At 28.4% G+C, this 19,588-nt stretch overlaps 1 protein-coding gene across 1 annotated transcript in view; it reads left to right on the top strand.

Annotated features, from left to right (window-relative positions):
* The window catches only part of LOC129962594 (calcium uniporter protein, mitochondrial-like), a 483,918-nt gene that overhangs the window by 439,381 nt on the left and 24,949 nt on the right, over positions 1-19,588 (top strand). Inside the window, exon 3 of the mRNA XM_056076397.1 lies at positions 2,608-2,707. Within this exon, the coding sequence (XP_055932372.1) occupies positions 2,608-2,707 (100 nt within the window). The remainder of the gene's footprint in view (positions 1-2,607; positions 2,708-19,588) is intronic.

Here is a 19,588-nt window from a genome sequence, read left to right as displayed (position 1 = left end):
ACGAATAACTTCCCCGGAAAGTTATGTGATTTAAATGCATAATACCGATGCTAAAATCTCGTCTTTCTGCTTTTCCAATCTTTCTTTTAATCGATTTAATATACCGTTTAACTTTATGACTAATTTATACAAGTTATTTGCTTGTTTTTGATGCAAAGAACTTTTTTGAATGAAGCATTTTGGGAGACATTTTTGTTATCTTGAGAAATGCTATAATTTTTATAACGAGCGCTCTCTCGTTTATTAATGTTATACAAGCTCTCTAAGATTAAGAAATTTCTCCTTTCTCCTCCACATTCTTTTTTTAAAATTAGTTAGAAGTGATATGTCTTAAGCATGGTAATTTAACGTGCTTGTCGTCATAATAGTTAGCCGCGTTCCTTTTAGTACGGTTAATGCTGTGTGTAAATAAAGTTTTATTTGAGATTTCTTTCATGTTTTTCTTCTTTCTTTAAACTAATGTTAAAGATAGAATCTTTTATTTCGAAATTTTTCTGGGTGTGGTTAAATAAGTAGCAGTTTTCTTTACAGTTATTACTAAAAACTTTTCTTTTTATTAAAGTGTTTAAATATCGTTTGAAGTTTTTCCTCGACATAATTATAAAAGCTAATGTAAATGTATTTTTTATTTTCATTGTGAATATCATCGTAAGAGTTTTTTATTATTATAAAATTTATTTTTTGAATTATTTATTACTAAATTACCATTTTCTCAAACTTATATGTGCGATATTTTTAAATCTAATTTAAAATCTAATTAATTTCCTAGTTTTTATCTTAAATTATCCCATGATAACTTCATTCTAAAGTGTTCTGTTATTTCCTGATCCAATTCCCATTTTTTTTTTATTTAATTATTTCTAACACTCGCTCTAGAAAACTGATGACTGTTGCATTTTCTGAAGCTCCGAACGAAGGGATCAAAATACCTAACACTTACACATATCTTTCAAAGCTACTCAACATTTTTTTCCCTAAGTCTGTACGTGTCAAAGAAATCCCTATCAGATTCTGTTAATAAAAACATTGAAAGGGAAAATGTCTGGCAGTTTGCTTTTATATCGCTTTTATTAACGCTTCTGCTTTTTATAAATTATCCGTACTCGATGAAATAGAAGTTAAAATTTCATAAGTTTATTCTGTTCTGCCACGCACCTACAAAATACAAAATTATGCAATATATATATAGCTTAGCTTATATATATATATATATAAAGTTTATCAAAAATACTTTTGTATGAAATATAATAAAACACAATTTTTTTTATTATCTGCTGCTTTTTTTTAATTAAAATGTTATACTAAATCTGTTATACCAAAGAAAGTTATTTTCTTGTTCTATAAGCTATTAATATTTTTAAAGAATGATACAAATTGTAAGAAGCAGCATTTTAAATTGAATGAATTTAAATCTTTAGCGGACGTTGAATGCAAATATGAATGAAATGTTTGAATCAATTTTTTAAATAAAAGGAAATTTCAAAACTCTTTTCTAGTTAGAGATTTCTTTCAATATCAACGATATAAAATGTTTTATTTAAATACCTGTCTTTGTCGTGTGTTTTTTACTAATCTCAATTCAAAATGACATATCTTGGATGCCATTATGTAATTTTCTTTCATAGTGGGAACGTAATTATAAATAAACTAACTATACAATTAATTTTATCGAAATTTTCACTAAAATATTCCATAATAATGGTGATTAGAATTTGAAAACAAAATGTATGCAATAGTTTGGATTTTATTTCTATAGATAATTAAATTGAAATAAAACTGGTAAAAGCAGACAACTTCTAGTAAAGCAAAAGCGCAATGTTAATATTCCAATTTGTTATTTAGTTTAGAATTTTATTACTGAACAAAGAAAAATGTTACCTATGCATTAATATAATATTAATAAATATATGTAATATTTTTATATATTTATATATTAATTATGTTGTTAAAGAATCCAATAGTAGAAAATTTTGAGAAATAATTTTTGATTTTTTTGAATACATCAGATCAAAATGCATGCCATTTATTGGATTGGTACATAATTATGAGGCGTTTCTTTAACTCGCTGTATAAAATGCGTGTCGATAACCATATTCGTATTCGTCATATTATACTGTACCACTTTGAGAAAGAATAATAGGCAGCGCAATCATTTCGCGATCTCAACGAGCTAACGGTGAGGCCACAATCAGCGAAAGTTAATGTTGGGAATGGTTTGCCCGTTTCATATCTGGCGCCAGTAGCTTTGAAGATTAGCCAGTAAGAGGTCGACTATCGGATTTCGACGACCAGGCACTTTTGGTAGCCATGGAAGGAGACGAAAGCTTGACAACTCGAATGCTGGCCGATGTGGACCATTCAACTAGCGCTCGGTTATTGAAGCAGTTATTGAAACATATGGCGACTATGCTCCGGAATAATCATTTAAAAATTTTATTGTTGAATTTTTATGTTTCTTTTTTCATAATAAATAGTGTTCGAGAACGCCTGATAATCATGCACCAACCCAATATTAATTTTTGAAATAATTGCGGGACATTTTTTACTATGTATGACGCTTGGAATTGTCACAGTTTTTTGCTAATAATATTTTACTTTTCGTTACAGAAATGGAGAAACAGGCATCGTTTTCCAAGGTCAAAGCAGCCCCTGCCTTCTTTTCGTTGTGTTACTACATCAGCATTTTCCCATAGTGTTGTGCCTAATGGTATGTCCACTACATTTGTCTAATTTTCTTGTGCGTTTGAACTAATGTAATTCCATTATAAAATAATTATAATATTGTTTGTAGTATAGATCCATTATCTTATAAAAAAATAAATTTTATCGGCTTTCTGATTTAATCTGAAGTCAAAATCAAATAACTTACTTCTCAAATGTATCACATTAAAAATTTACGTCATATTTTAAGTGCTTCTGATCGTACTCATTGGCTTTTAAAAATAAAACCAATGGGGGTGGTCCCGCTTCAAGATACGAAATTTTCGTATCTTGATCATCAGGAACGAAAAAAATTAAGATTTAAATATTAGTTAATTATAAATATAATGATATAGATTGTCTCTTTCCAAATTTGCACTTATATTTCACTTGTCACTGCTAATTTTGAACTTTAAAGTGTGTTATATCGTGACTCTAACGAGTTGGTGGCTAACCTTTCACATTAGACAGAAAAGTTTATTTGTTGAGAAGGAATAAACGGAAGGAGGGATGCTGAAAAATAGGGTTACATTAAATATAATTGTATTAAAATTGAAGCCTTTTTTTCCCCCTTTTTTCTCGTTATTTAGATACCTTCAATCGTGTGTTATGAATGAATGAAATGCTACCAGATACGTAAAATTTTTTTCATGACCGTCTCCTAACTAATCAAAATAAACTCATCTGCTTTGACGCAGCTATTACGTCATGCTCACCAACTCGTCAAAGGCTGACATCGCGCTGGTAATTTTATAACTTAATTTTGGATCTCTAACAATTAAATATGGGTTCTTATTTTTGACTGTCTCATTTTATGCGAAGATTTTAATTTTCAATTATCTACATTGTTTGAAAATAATTAATTTGGTATGTTAGATTGATTTCTCCCTTTTTCAAATTTATAAAGTTTCTTATATATCATTATTATAACACAAAACTTAGTTGGGTGAAGTTATTTAGATCAGAGATTTAAACATAATAACTCGCTGCCTGTGGTCCGAATTTTATTCTCACGAAACTTGTTTGAATGAAATACTAAGTCTATGTGTTTTGAAATCCAGTTTAAAATATAAGATTAATTCTGCCCAAACTAAATGGAAGTTTTAGCTTTGGATTCTAAATATAAATGCACTCGACGAAATTCATTTATGTGAGCATTCGACTGAAAATATTTATTTCCATTTATTTTATTATTTCTTCGAAAGCCTTAGTCTGATTTGTATCCCAGTGCTGAAACCCAAATTCTGTTGTTAGAGGAAGCTTTACTGAAAATTACCACGCGCTTTGTTTGTTTTGAGATAAAAGAATTTTAAAATATCTGTTACTTATTTATTGCTTTATTTAATATGTTTAAAAATTGGAAAACCTCTTTCTGTGACGTGATATTCTTTCAATGGAAAAATAAAATACTATATATAGAAAGAGAAAGAGAGACAGAGAATAAAGATATTCATAATCTTTTATAATAATAATTACAAAAAGTAGCTTCACTTTCCATTTTTTACTCATTTTACTCATTTTCATGATATACTTCTATATTTTTCTTCTTCAATATTACGTTAGTAATCGTCATTATTAGAAATTCTTTCCTTTCTTTATCGTCTGATTTTCAACTTAACAAGTTCTTTGGAATAAATGATTTACGCCAAAAAATTGCATTGCCAAGTTCTTTGGAATAAATGATTTACACCAAAAAATTGCATTGCCAAATTCTTTGGAATAAATGATTTACGCCAAAAAATTGCATTGCCAAGTTCTTTGGAATAAATGATTTACGCCAAAAAATTGCATTGCCAAGTTCTTTGGAATAAATGATTTACGCCAAAAAATTGCATTGCCAATCTTCTTTGAAACTTCAGAGATTATCTCATAGATGCATGGAACATTAGAAAATATATGTTATTTCTATAAAATTTATATATATATCATTTTTTTAAATGTTGTATGCGCAACTTAAGAATCCATGGATATGTTTAAAACCTTTATGGCGAATAAAAAGAACTCTAATGATAATTCTAGTAATTTATTCTAAATAATCCAAGTATGTCATTTAACTTTATTCCATTTTTCATATTGATTTTTATCGAGAAAAATGTTATTAAAGTCGTTCAAATTCTTCTTTACTTCTGAATATATTTTTCTGAAATGTTCATCGTTCTTGCCTTTTTATTTTCTTGAATACAAAGTTTATATAGAGAAGTATTTTAACAAGATGTATTGTCAAAGAATTCGACCTGGAGAATTTGACGAATTTCCACGTTCCTGGATTCCTTGAATTCAAAAAACAACATTTTTAGAATTATGTCTGCCTGTCTATGAATACGATAATTCAAATGAACTTTTAGCTTGTCGGATGAAATTTGGTATATGGTCTTTAAACCGAATTTGCAGATTTCTATCAAAATTTGAATGAAATCTAATCATTACAAGTGCATCTCTTTGCAAGTGATACGAGTACAAGTGAACCTGTTAACTTTGAAGCGTAAAAAGTTAGATTGATAAAATTTGGTTCAAGCGTCTAAAATGTTTATCTGTTATCCAAATGCTTCAAGAGGTTGACCGTCTTTCGTTTCGTACTTTTCGCATGAATACAGGTATAATGACTCAAAAACGCACTGACTTTAATAAACGAAATTTGGTATGCGAACTTATAACTAAAACTGAAACTCTGCGTCAAATTTTGGTTTCAAATTTGTTGAAAAATTGCATCCAAAAAATGTGTATTCGAATTTTTTTTACGATATTGTTATTTAAAAATCAATATTCACTGAAAATAAAAATCTGAGCTCCAGTTGGTGTTTACTTCCTTTTCTGAGAACCACACTTTTACGTATGAGTGTGATGATACTTTTATAAGGTTATATGCGTGAAAGTTTCGGAAGATCATTTCCATTTATTTGAATCTAAAATCATTTTATATTTTTCTGACTAAAAAAACTGCATCTTTTTTATAAATTAAATTTTTTGCTCTCTCTCTCTTTCACTAAAGATGATATTTTAGCATTTTTTCAAGAATATGCTAACGGTAATTTATTTATAAAATTTTGGCTGTTAAATAAAGTTTTTTATTTTAATTGCACTAGTATTTGTAAAGATTTATTAATTTTAAAACTTAGAAGTTTTTTTCTCTGTCTTGCATTTATAAAGCTTTTTATTTCATATGATCGAATTTTAAAATTTTGTTTGAAACAAATATTTAGATCCGAAAAGTAAATATATTCTTGGGATTTAGGAACAGTTTTATTTTCATGGACTTTAAATCCTTGTTTATGAATGAAATTCGCAATTCAAATTAAAAATTATAATTAAAATTAAAGATTTATCAATTTTAAAAATTAGATGTTTATATCCCCCACGCATTTATTAAACTTTTTATTTCGTATTATTACTTAAAATTTTGCTTGAAACAAATGTTTAATTCTAAAAGTTAAAAATATTCTTGGGCTTTCGGAAGAGTATTATTTTCAAGGACTTTTAAACCTTATTTATGAATGAAATTCGCAATTCATATCTGCGTAAAAGGCCAGCTTAATCCTGTCCAAACTGTGTAAAAGTTTCGGCTTTACGTTTTAAAAATAAATGCAGTGACAAGAAAAATGTTGCCTCATTATAATGTGAGGGTCTTCATTGTAATTCTTTGTTTCTATTTATTTTACGTATTCTTTTGCTAAAAACTTTGTTTTAGGTTTGCATTCTAACATTTAAACCTAAGTTAAGTTTCCATTTAAAGCTTTTTCTGAAAAGTGTCGCATTCTTTTAATCTGGAAATCTCCTGAGATTTATTTTCAGCTATTTTTGTTTCCTTGTAGTATTTTCTATGATACGTTTCAAGAATAAAATATTTCCAGCTACGAATACGTACGTGTTCCTCGGTTGAATTAATTAAATCTCAAAAGTAAATACTACGGAATAATAAAAAATAAGAGAAGATATTTATTACTTTTGGAAACAATATTTATAAAAAGTATCTTGAGAATATGTTCTTTATTATAAATAATTTAGAATATTATTAAAATAAATAAGATGAGTTACAATTCAGATTATACTTTTGAATTTTAATTCCTGTATTTTAGCTAAAAAAAAACCCTTTAGTTAAATGTTGAGGGAATACGCATTTTTCGCGATCATAATTATTAAATATCTTTTGAAAATAATTAAATGGAATAATTTATGGAAAAGAATAAATTTTATTTTTTGTTGTTTTCTTGTCATTTATTACATTTTAACCATTTTAAATTAACATTATTAAAAATTAACATTATTTTAAACGAACAATTATTTAAATTTAATATTTTGAAATCTAATTATTTGACATGTCATATTTTTTTAATTTTTACTTTTCATATAATGCCAAAAAATTTATATATTTACATTTTATTATAGAATTATTAAAATTATCCTTATTTTTTTATCATTATTATCTAGTATGAGATGTTTCCATAAATGTTCTCCTATAATTTCTAATAAAGGTATTGTACCTTTCCCCCCCCCCTGTGAATAACAAGTATGTTCCTTGTAAAAAAATCGTTAATGCGACGAGTGCTCAGATTTTTACTTTCAGAGTCTCGCACATGATCGTTATATGCTTAGTATACATTAGAAATTAGGAAACGTAGTGCTAGGAAACTATACTTCGTTAGGACTTCGTTATATGCTTATTACATTTTTTTATGTCTTATAGTCGACTGATTGAAATAAAAATTTGACACTACTACAACTGTAGTAACAAGATTACATACCAAATTTCAATTATCTAACGTTTTTAATTACCACGTTTGTATGCATGCGAATGTTCTGTTGTCTAGTTGTCTGAAAAGAATTGGTATATGCGTAATTAGAATTGCCTTTATTAAAAGTTTTGGCGCTTGTAAAAACATGATGAACATTCCTCTTATCCACATAATGCTCGAAATCGCTTAGTCATCACACTCAAGTATACCACATGCATTACTTTATTTTCTCAAATTTATAACGAAATTTAAATATTTTTTGAATCGATACCACAATTGCGCTCTATTCATAAACATCTCAAACTTACTGACAGCTCAGAAAAATGTCAAAACGCTCTCTTAAAATTGAAAATACCACCTAATTAAATCCTTGATAAGAGTTAAATTCTTAATAATTTATGAGCTAGTCTACACTCTTTTTGAATTTTAAGAAACGTAAATGATATTAAAGTACTTTCAAATTATTTCTAGTATTTTCTAATATTTATTTTTTTCCAGATTCGGAAATCAAAATGATTTAAGTTTCTTTCTAAGAAATTGAATTTAGTGTACATGAATTTCCATTCACTCTTTAATCCATGCTTTAGAATTTTTTTAATGAGAATATTATTCGATTGTTAAAAATTCATAAATAAATTAAAAGGTTTTTTTAGTTTGAATTGTATCTTCTTATAATAAAATGTTCGCTTTCATATTTTGACAAAAAAAAATCAAATTCATAAATTGTTTGCTCTTTATTGTTATGTTTTGAAACTGTATCGAAAAGTATTTTTGAGTTTTGCAGGTATATACGCCCACTACGAATTTTATTTTCAGAAACTTTCAAATTCCATTCATGTATGAAATTCACTTTTAAAATTCAGCATAAACTAGATTAATTCTATTCAGCATTTTTAGAAGTTTTAATTTTTGCACTCTGAAAAAAATGTACAAGAAAAAATATTATTTCTCGTTATATTGTGGGTGTTTCATTCTAAATTCATCTGTTTACTCAAATTCTCTTTGCAAAATTCTCGTTCTACTTTGCATTCCTTTATTTTAACCCAAGTTCTGTTTCTAGTTTAGGTTTTTCTGAAAGAACTATATTCAATCTACTCAAGAACAGTGTAGAAATTCTGATTTTAAGTTTTAGAAAGAAATTACAAGAAATAATTACTGAATGTCTCAACATTAGGGTTAAAAATTTCTAGGAGGAGTAAAATATATCTAGACCATTCAGAATCACTTAGTAATGCAGGGCCGGAAATGCTTGCCAGACATAGTAGATGGCGTTATATGTATGGGGGTTCTTGAGTGCTCCCTATTTCATTATTACACAGCAGAATTCAGTAATCATAACCAGTGACGTTACAATTACGGCAGAAATTGGATACAAAATGCATGATTCGTGTCAAAAGTGTAAAAAAACATCTTTGACTCAATGCGTACCATACAATTTGATTAGGAGGACAATAAAACAACTGCATGGGAAAATTCATTCCACAAATATTTTTCCCCACCAAAAAAGAATGAGACCTAGCAAGTGAATATCATTTTCTTTTAATTAAAAATGTAAGGAAATCTTGATGATGCCACAGATTACTGATAAGAATATGTGAGAGAATTAATAATTTTTTTTTACCCGTGAATGATGCATTTTGCATCTAAATTGTTTGTCTGTTGGCATCAGCTGTCTACAGCATTATTACATTTGTTATGATCAAGATCAAGTGGCCAACTATGAAACCGTTGCTTGTTGACTCTTGCTAAGAAATGCTGAAATTAAGAGTCTCTTAAGGAATTGCTTAGAAATTTTTCGCACGCCTGACACCATCTACCGAATCTAGAAAGCATTTCCGAACCTGTATTGTTATGTGATTCCAAATCGTTCAGATGTAATCCAGCATTTTGTAATCCAGGTGTTAAGATATTTTGTATTTTTTACTTCATTGCAATGTGGGTTTCACAATATATTTTTCTGTTTTAATCTATTTATTCTATTCTGTTCTGCTTTGGACATTTTACATGTTTTTTACTTAGTCTAGCCAGTAGATGTCAATGCACATACACATTCTCTTTTTAAATTACTCTTAACTCTCTACTGAGTAAAGAAAATTGAACAGAAAATGAAATAAAATTGAACATTAATTCCAAATTTATTTTTCATTTGTTATTTTCAACCATTAGGGAAAATTATTATTATTTTTTTTTTTTGAATAAAACCCATTTCTAGTAAAATGACTGCTATTTCATTCATATGTCTGTTTACTGTATTTTTTTAAACACAGTCAGAAATTTTATTTTGTAGTTAAATCTCTAATTTATGTGAAAAGCGTCAAATTTCCCCCTGTCAGTGAGTTTTGGGACTAATTTTTTTTCGCGGTTTCCTTTTTCCCATGTTGTCATTAGCCCCCAAACCATATTTTGAGGCTTTCCAGCCTATAGTTTCAGCTACAGAGCTCTCTGAACAGTGTCAACTTTAAAAAACATCACCCTGTCCTTTGAAATTGGTATAAAAACCAGATTGTTTAATGTTGTTAAACAATTTTCCTTAGAGTCTAAAAATATTTAAATTATCTTCTAGTTTCGTAAATTGAATTTAACTTTCATGTATGGTTTTTTTCTTTTGAATTTAAAAGTTTATCGTTAAGATGCTTACATATTCTAATTTCTTTCTGAAATTCCGACAGTTGAAAAGGATTTTTTTTTCTTTAGATTGAATTATTTTATTTTGAAAGAATTTTTTTTTTTTTTTTAGTTTCAGAGGTGGACGAATTTGAAGCAAAATTTTTATTATTGAGGATGAAAAATTCGCCGTAAAAGAATTATTTTGTTCTGAAAGTTAAAAATATTTACCGTTTTCTATATTTAAAGATTTATTCCCTGAAAGCTTTAAATTCCTGTTTGTGAATGAAATTCGAATTCTACATAATTTAAAATTCAACATAAAAGACTAACTTAATTCTTCCCAAACTCTCTAAAAGTTTCAGCTTTTCTTTCCTAAAAATAAATACACAAGAAAGAAATGGTTGGCTTCATTATGATGTAGGGGCTTCATTGTCGTTCTTTATTTCAATTTATTTTATTTATTCTTTTAGGAAAATCCTTGTTCTTGGTTTGTATTCTACTATTTCAGCCAAAGTTCTGTTTTGGAGAAAGCTTTTCTGAAAAGTGGCATATTCTTTTACTGTAGCATTCTCCTGAGGATTAATTTTAAATACTTTTGTTTGCCGGCATTATTTCCTTTTGTATATTTCAAGAATAGAATATTGTTCTTTGATCCCTTATTCTCTAAATGAAGTCATTTCGAAAAAAATTTATAATTTTCTGAAAAAATAATTGAAATGATTTTTTTTCGTAAATATTCTTTATTAAACATATAATTTTTTTCTTAATAATAATTAGATGTAAGACTTATATTTAGATATTTTTATTTCTCAATAATTATGTCGGTACATTTCAAGAATGGAAAATTATATTCTCTAAATCTTCTCTAATCCTTGTTCGCTGAATGAAATTATGAAATTATTACAAAAAATATTTATGAATTTCTGAAAAAATATTTTCTTTATTTAATCATTTCAATTTTTTTTTCCTTGCTGATACTTGAAAAATGAAATTTATTTTTAAGCAATTTTATTTTCGAGCATTTTTTTTCTGCTATGTTTCAAGAATAGAATATTACTTTCTTTGAAGCTCTGTTCTCTTGCACAAAATTAAATATTAAAAAAATAAACAAAAGTTATTATACTGAATATTTAGAGTTTTCTGGCTTATTAAATGAAAAAAAAAATCTTAAAGTATCTCTTATTTTAGCATCTCTAAAGCTTTTTTATAAAAATTATGAAGTGTTATATCTGAAAATTAAACATATCCTTTGAAATTTTATGAGATATAATTTTATTAAATGTTAATATTATAAGTAAATAAGGTGTTTTTTTATAATCTTGAAAAATACTATGCACAAAGTAGATTAATTATTCTGTTATAACACAGTTTAGATTTTCTCTTCTCTCATACATTATATTTTAAACTTTTTATATCCCCTAAAGTTTATAATCCTTAAATATTTTTTTTCATTTTATATGCAGTCAATTTATATTGTTTCACATTCATGCCACGAACGTTACCGGTATTCATATAATATCAAGCTACAATTGTCTTATGCTTTACTTTGACGTCATGTGTTTTCTTTTATTCTTTCAACATGTGCGGTGAATTCCAAATTTATACTGACCGCTGTGCATCTGACAAAAATCAAATGAATGTGAATTTACTCTACTGATATTTTATAAAAAATGCTATATTCAAAATGCTATATATTTATGCTATATTCAAAATATTAAATTTCTGATATAGAGGCATTTATTTCTCATAAAATCAAATTAATGACTTGCTAGTATAAGAGAAATATTAGATGTACAACTTTGCTTGCACCATTTTTTTTTTCAAAATGAATTTTTAATTTCTATCCATTCATGTCTCAAAATAATGTTCTTCGCTAGCTACACTTTTTCCCATCTTTTTAATAATTGTTGTATACTATCTCGAAAAAACGATAAGTCTTTTGAGGTGATCAGCGAAATGTTTACATTTTTGAACGTCTTCATAAGAGTGTAAATACTAATCAGCCAAGTGGTGTATCCATAGATCGAAACAAACGGTAATCGGGCGGAGCAATGTCTGGAGAATACGGCTAGTGGAGTAAGACCGCCTATTTTAGCGTTTCGAAGCTTATCTTGAGGGCTTTTGAGACATGTGATCAAGCATTGTCACGTTGAAGGATAAATTTAGCATGTCTCTCTTTACACTGTTTCTCCTTCAATGCTTGGTTTAAATGCACCAATTGTGTTCGATACTAGTCACCTACGATAATTTCACTAGCAGATAACTAGTATCTGGTATATATAGCACATAGAGAAGGTCCCACCAGATGCAGAGCATAGCTGTGGAACCATAAATATTCGATTTGACCGTCAACGTGGATGCATGTCCGGACATATCCCATGATTTTGTGCACTTGGGATTATCATAGTAGATTTTTTTTTTTGCCGAACGCAATGGAATGCAGAAACCCCTCACCATTTTGTCTTTGAATTAGCTATTTACTAACAAAGACGTTCACATTCAATATGGTTCAGTTTCAACTGGTTTGGAACTCAACTTCCTTTTTTCTGAATCAATTCCATGACTTTGAAACGTTTCGAAATGGCTTGTTGAGTCACTCCCAGTGATTGTACCAAATACTTTTGTGTTTCACATGAGTCTTCATCAAGTAATACTTCCAGTTGAAAATGCTTGAAAATTTTCTCTTCCACCGCTTCGACGTCCAAATTACCACTTGTGAAGCGTCTTTCACTAATTACCACTTCAGAAATCACCACTCTTGTTCCTTCCTAATAGCAGACTCACCGTGAATATTTGAGAGCATTCGATAACCATCAGCCACAGTTTTCTTCAAATCTAAGCAGAAATTCAAAACGTCCCGCAAATGATGAGAATCTGAATCGAAAATTAACATCTTAACTCGAGAATAAATTTATGATATCATCACATGTTCACTCGTTTGGTGCTGTCATAATGCTGACACAGGTCCACGCTTACTGTGTGACATTTTTTTTCTACCAATTTCGCACAAAACTTACCGCTGCTGCCTTGTATCACAAAAACGGCGGAAACAAAGGTGTACTCTTTATATTTTCTTGATTAATTATATTCACAGATATTTCTACTTCTAACCAACAATAAAATGGTCACCCAGAAATTTTCTGGCATATTTTTCTAATAAAAGTGTTATTCTTCTTTCTATTCCACATATAAAATTGTGGACTTTGGGCAAGCGCATGAATGCCACGAGTGCTCAGCCACGATTTCAAATTAATACGAGTGAATGCCACAAATGCAAATTAATGTTTGTGGACTTTGGGAAAGCTCATGAATGCCACGAGTGCTCAGCCACGATTTCAAATTAATACGAGTGAATGTCGCAAATGCAAATTAATGTTTGTGGACTTTGAGCAAGCTCACGAATGCCACGAGTGCTCAGCCACGATTTCAAATTAATACGAGTGAATGCCACAAATGCAAATTAATGTTTGTGGACTTTGGGCAAGCTCATGAATGCCACGAGTGCTCAGCCACGAATTCCAATTAATACGAGTGAATGCCACAAATGCAAAATTAATGATTTTCAGAATTCGGCACATCAGAGTTATCTACATCATAATATTATATAGAAAATCGAATATGCATTTTGAATTCTTTGACTGGTTGAACTCAAAATACGATACGGCAGATCATATGCTGAATTTCGTTTACTAAGCCATTGCATATTTGAATTATAACATTTAAATGCATGAGAATGTACAAATCAACTGACGTTAACCATTAACAGATTTGGTTCAAAATTTGAATCTAGTTTATATTTTGGATCTTAAACTCTGTAGCAAATTTTATTTATCTATCTCTTAAAGCTCCTTAGCTATTATGCTAACTTTTATGCGGGCACCTAGAGAGATAAAATTCTTATAAATGGATTTCGTTCGAAATTTGACAGAAATATGCAAATTTGATGTTAAAATCACATACCAAATTTTATCTATTTAATTCAAAGCTCTTTTGTGTTATTGAGTTCACAAACAGAAAAAGCAACATCCAATCATAATTCCAAAAAATATTTTTTCGGACTCAGAGAGGCCCAAAGCCTATGCTCGAATTTTTTGACGATTACATTACTCATTGTTTATATATTCCGTTTATGAGAAAGAAAAGTCCTGACTTGTTCCAGCAGAGATTTTTCTTTCTTATTAAATGAGAAGTGTTTCGTAATGTTTCTTTTATCATTAAATGAGGCATATTGTAAACAGTTCACTCTCTCGACAACTCCAAATTTTAAAGAATCATTACCAACTCTTCTCATTTGAAATTTATTGTAGCTTATCAAGTTTTTTTAATTTCTTCTACAATAATTTATACATTTCATATGCATCAAAGAGTTACGCCTTTAGATTATTAAATAACGATTGATGTTTAAGTCTCTCTCTTTTCATTTCATTTGCACAAGGATTAACTTATGCCTTATTTGGAAGGACGAAAAAATAAGTAAAAAATTTTTTCACGAGGTGCCACTGCACGTTTTGAATACATTCAGAAATTAAATAAATGTCCTGGTGATGGCTGTAATGCGAATGCAATAGTTGTTTTGACGCACACATTACTGTCTTAATTTTGTTTTTGTCAGATGTTCTAAATGTCTTTCGATTCATTGTCCCTAGAAAATGCACAAAGCTCTCAAATGACAGAAAAACTGTCATCGTTTCAATTTCTGAATTGAGTAAATTTCTTTTCGATTCTGAAAATATTCAATTTGTTTTCATTCTTATAAGAGAAATCTTTTACTGTGTTATCGATTTTAGGTATGATATACACTTTATTTCATTCATATTTGCAAGTTATTCGAATTAAATTTCTTTCATATTTGTACGAGTTCTTAAAGCTTTTATATTCTCTTCTTTTTTTATCATGAGATAAATTATTTTTGTTAAATTTCTTTAGATGTGGGTTTCTCTACTATTTAATTTTCTCCTAATATTAATTTTTCGATGTCTGTGTTTTTGAATATTTTAATTTTATATGTAAAATACTTCACTCCATTAAATCCTTTTTATTTTTCAACGCGCTGGTCTTCAAGTCTAAAATTCCATATCCTCATGCTCTAAACGGCCCATAAAATATTTTAATTTTATATGTAAAGGATTTCATTCCATAAAATCATAATTTTTAGCGAGCTAGTTTTCAAGACTAAAATTCAGTACTCCCATGCTCTAAATGGTCCATAAATATAATGGAAATTAGTAAAAAGTGTATCATTTAAAAATAACGAATTACATAGAAATTTAATTTAATGCTGTTATTCCATAAATTTCAAGTATTTATTTGTATATATTTGCATATTAATTTAAAAGAACTTAACTGATAATTACTGCCAAACTTTCTCTACCAAACTTCTACTACATCAATCCATTTGGAATCGCAAATCACAATTTATGAAGCCAAAATTTCATATTTTTATTTTGTCTAGTCTAATTTTACTACCTTTGTATCAAAATCTTCTGCTTATCAAAATCATTTACTAGGTAATCGAAAGCAAATTTCTAGGGCTGATCGTTCATATTAGTATGAATATGACATACAATGGAACATGAGATCTTTATAAAGATTTAAGAGAAAGAAACTGATATACCAGTTTGGCAAATACATTATATAGGTTTAGTGGAATACAAAGTCACTATAACGCAACAACGATTGTTTTAAATGGTATATCCTTGGAATATTTATTGTAAATTAATCCAAACTTTTGCTATTGCAAAATTTTACTGCTACTTGCTATTATATCTGTCATGCTGCCTACAACTTTTGTTATTCCTGATACTGAGATGTGATGCTTTGCATTTTATAAAATTTATGTTCATTTGTCTTGTCCTTTTATTTTTCTAAATTCACCAGCAAAGAACCTCCTGCAGCAGTTATCTTTTACATTTGCGACTTCGTTTTATATTACAAAAGTTATTTGTCAAGGCATTTATGGTTCACTTATAAAAGTTCGTCTATGAAGTTCTGGTCACTCTTTATAAAATAAAAAGAATGTGATGTTTGCACTAACCGAGTTTGGAGCAGAATGTGAAAAAAGAAATGCATTTGCGATCTCAAGAATGTGGTGTTTGCAGTGAGATTTGAGCAGAATACGAAAAAGAAATGCATTTGTTCTCTAAAAAGTGCGGTGTTTGCCGTAAAAGAAACGTAAAGGAGAAAATGAAAAAGGAATGCATTTGAGCTGGCAACTAATATCAAGCCGTAGTGGCTTGATGATAAAACTCGGCTTCCAGATTCAAGGAGAAAATCACTTTCACGCAAAATCTACCTTGACAATCTGGTTTGACAACGAGGATAAAGCTGAGTTGCCTGTGATTCACGCTACCATCTAATTTTAGAGAATCATCTATTTAATTAGATGATTCCTTCTCTATTGTAATTCAGTGATAGCAAAAGAGTGGTCCTCTGTTTAGGTAACTTGTAACTAATTACAGGCGTGAATTATGTCAGCGAACGTATTAACAAAATATTCAATAGGAAAACATGAGAGGCCTTATTTGTTCTAAAAGCCACTCAAATTAACAATAATGATTACTTTTTTTAATCGGTTAACGTTATTGAAATAGGATATCCTTGGTTCTATTATTTAGTATGATGACTATCTTATCCCTTTTTATGAACATTCCTTGGGTTTTATTCTTTAGAGCTTACCAGTCCATTTGCACAGTGCCGAAAAAATTGAAACATTTCTTTATAATTTTACTGAATTCTCTGTGAAGTTTGTGTTCGACGATGTTTAATATAATTCTTGAAATAAAAAAAAATGAAGTATTCATAAACTTTTCGAAAAATTTAATCTTTTTATAATCTGTTGCTAAAAATTTTCATCGGAAAGGAATAAGTAAAAGACGTAAAAATTGATTTCAGATACCCAAAAGAAAAATAAACTCTGAGTTTGATCTCAGTAATTGTTTGTTTGCGTTTTCTTTGCTGAATAATAAAATGCTAATGTCCGATACATTTTCTATTAGGTCTTTCGTATTATTTTATCTTTATATGAATTTATCAAATCAATAATTACAAATCAATCTCACTGTAAAAAAATTTATCTTTAGAAAAAATTTGATTTCATGTTCATAATTTTTGAAAAGATTACGAGATCTTAAGATCTTATTGCCTTCCTTATTAGGATTAGAAACTCTTTTTATCTTTTAGAAATTTCTTTTTAGGTTAACTCTTTAAATAATGGGCAATTTTCAGAATAAAATGCTATATTTGCAAGTGTAAAATGATTATATTGGTTTAACCCTTTATAGGGCCATAGGAAGTATGCTTCCCATGAAATTCATCAATCCTCGTATGAAGTTGCGCAAGTTGTATAAGTTATGACACATTTTTCAATAAGACAGAGACTTAGATGCTTTAGTTCCTTCTCTTACGCAATGTGGTGTACTTTGATTTGCCACTAAATAATTGATTAACTATAAATTAATGAATTAATCAAATTAAATCCATATAATAAGTTAAATAAATCACTTTTCTTAAGCCAAACTCAATTCTAAGAATATATATAACAAAAGTGGCCTTTTAAATGGTTAATAAAATACAGAGCTTGTAGAGGTATTTGAATTTTCATATTGCTTAAATCATTTTATTCTTTTTTTTTTCTTTTTAATTGTTATGCTAAATCATTTCTCGTTGTTAAATAAAGCCAAAACAAATCCTTATTTATTTTTAAATGTTCTTTCTTTTCAAACTATCGCAAACGAAAATAAATAAAACAAATCAATAAGGGAAAAATAAAAAAAATTAATAAAATGTAATGCTTGTAGAGATGTTTAACTTTCTCTATTCATAATTCTTATATCATTTTAGCATTCGTTGCCATCGTTATGCTAAATCATTTTCACTATCCACATTTATTTTAAAAAGTGTTGAAAATCATTACATCCTTCAAAATACTGCAAGTCAAATTTCGGCTTTGCTTCCAAAACCAAATCAATAATCGTCTGCGTGTTCAGCTTGCACCATTATCTTCAAACTGTGCAACTATCTTTATAAGCTACGTTCTCTGTGGAATGGAATATCTTGAACATATATCTGGAAGCTTCGAATCAGAGCATTTAATAGTCCATTCCCCTCTTAAGTCCAGCAGACGCATGATTGTTGAAATTATCGGCTTTAAGTTCCCATCATTTCGGGATTAGGAGACTGTCTCTCTTATCGAGCTTGTTCAGTACGGTATGGAAACGGTTTGTTGGAATAAAGCTTCTTTTTCTCATTCTATCATTTAACGAAAGCCGTTCCCTGGCATTTTATTACTTGGTCACTAGATAGCGACGTATACTCCTTTAAGTGTGAAACCATGTATCAGTCAATCCGTACTGATTTTGTTTGTAATGGGAACTAAAAGTAGCGGAAATGGATCGGTTTTTTTTCCCTACTTTTTTTATTTATGTATTTACTATATTCAAAAGATTCGTTTAAATAAAATTCATTTGTGATTGAAAATGTCGTCTGCAGATAGTTCATATATTTGTTTTTGTAAATGCATATTGTAGGATTATTTTTTGTTCAGGATATTGTTGGATTGCCATGCATACTGTAGGATTATATTTTTTTTCCAAAATTTGCTTGGAAAATATTATGTTTCTTTTGAATAATTTTTTATTCATAACGATATTTTCGAGCATAATAATTTATCTTTTATTAAAGTGATCCGTCTGATTTTATTACAGTTTGAAACACAATGAAAGATTAATGAGTATCTAAAAGAAAATTTTCTGTCAAACAATGGAATTAAATCTCAGATTTTAAGCAACGTTTTTACATTTATTTTCAATTATTTATTTGTTTAAAAAGTAAGCATCAGTATCATGCTTTTTTCAAAAAACTAACTTAAAAATATCCAATGCCCAATTATTATTATTATTATTATTATTATTTTACAAATTCATATTTTTTGTGAAAGATATTTATGCGCAATATTTTAAAATGTATTTTCCGCAATTAAAATGATATCTCAACGAAAAATTAAGATGAAAAAATAAAATAAATATCAGTTTCTGTTTGTTTGTTTTCGTTTTTACCACTTGAAGTCAATTTCTGAGATTTAAATAAAAACGAAACGAAAATTGCTCCATTCATTTTATACATAAAGATATGTATTTTTTTTAATGTTTTTATCTAACTTAATTTTTTTTCATGTACATAAAAACAGAAATTCTTTTTACTCTTTTCTTCACATGGAGGAGTTTCATATGTTTCTACGTTTTTATGCTCTTAATGGCTTAATATTTTTAATGTTTTCATTTAGCATAAAAATATCACTATTGCAAAATAAAGTTTTTATTGTTCTCTTAGAATAATATATATATATACATCATGTATAACTTATTTTAGAGATTTAAAATAGTAATAAAAGGTAGTTTCTTCACAGTGAAAGTTTATGATTATTTAGAATATGGACTTGAACTTTAAGAAAATGGTCGGTTTGGTCTTTTTGTTTACTACATAGTTTCTGTGCCAGCATGGTAGTAGTCGATTCCTGTATAAGGCTTAGGAGTTTTACGCCTTTTCTTTTTAAG

Source organism: Argiope bruennichi, chromosome 3 (genome assembly GCF_947563725.1).
Source record: "Argiope bruennichi chromosome 3, qqArgBrue1.1, whole genome shotgun sequence".
Taxonomy (NCBI): Eukaryota; Metazoa; Arthropoda; class Arachnida; order Araneae; family Araneidae; genus Argiope; species Argiope bruennichi.
This window is presented reverse-complemented; position numbering and strand designations above follow the sequence as displayed.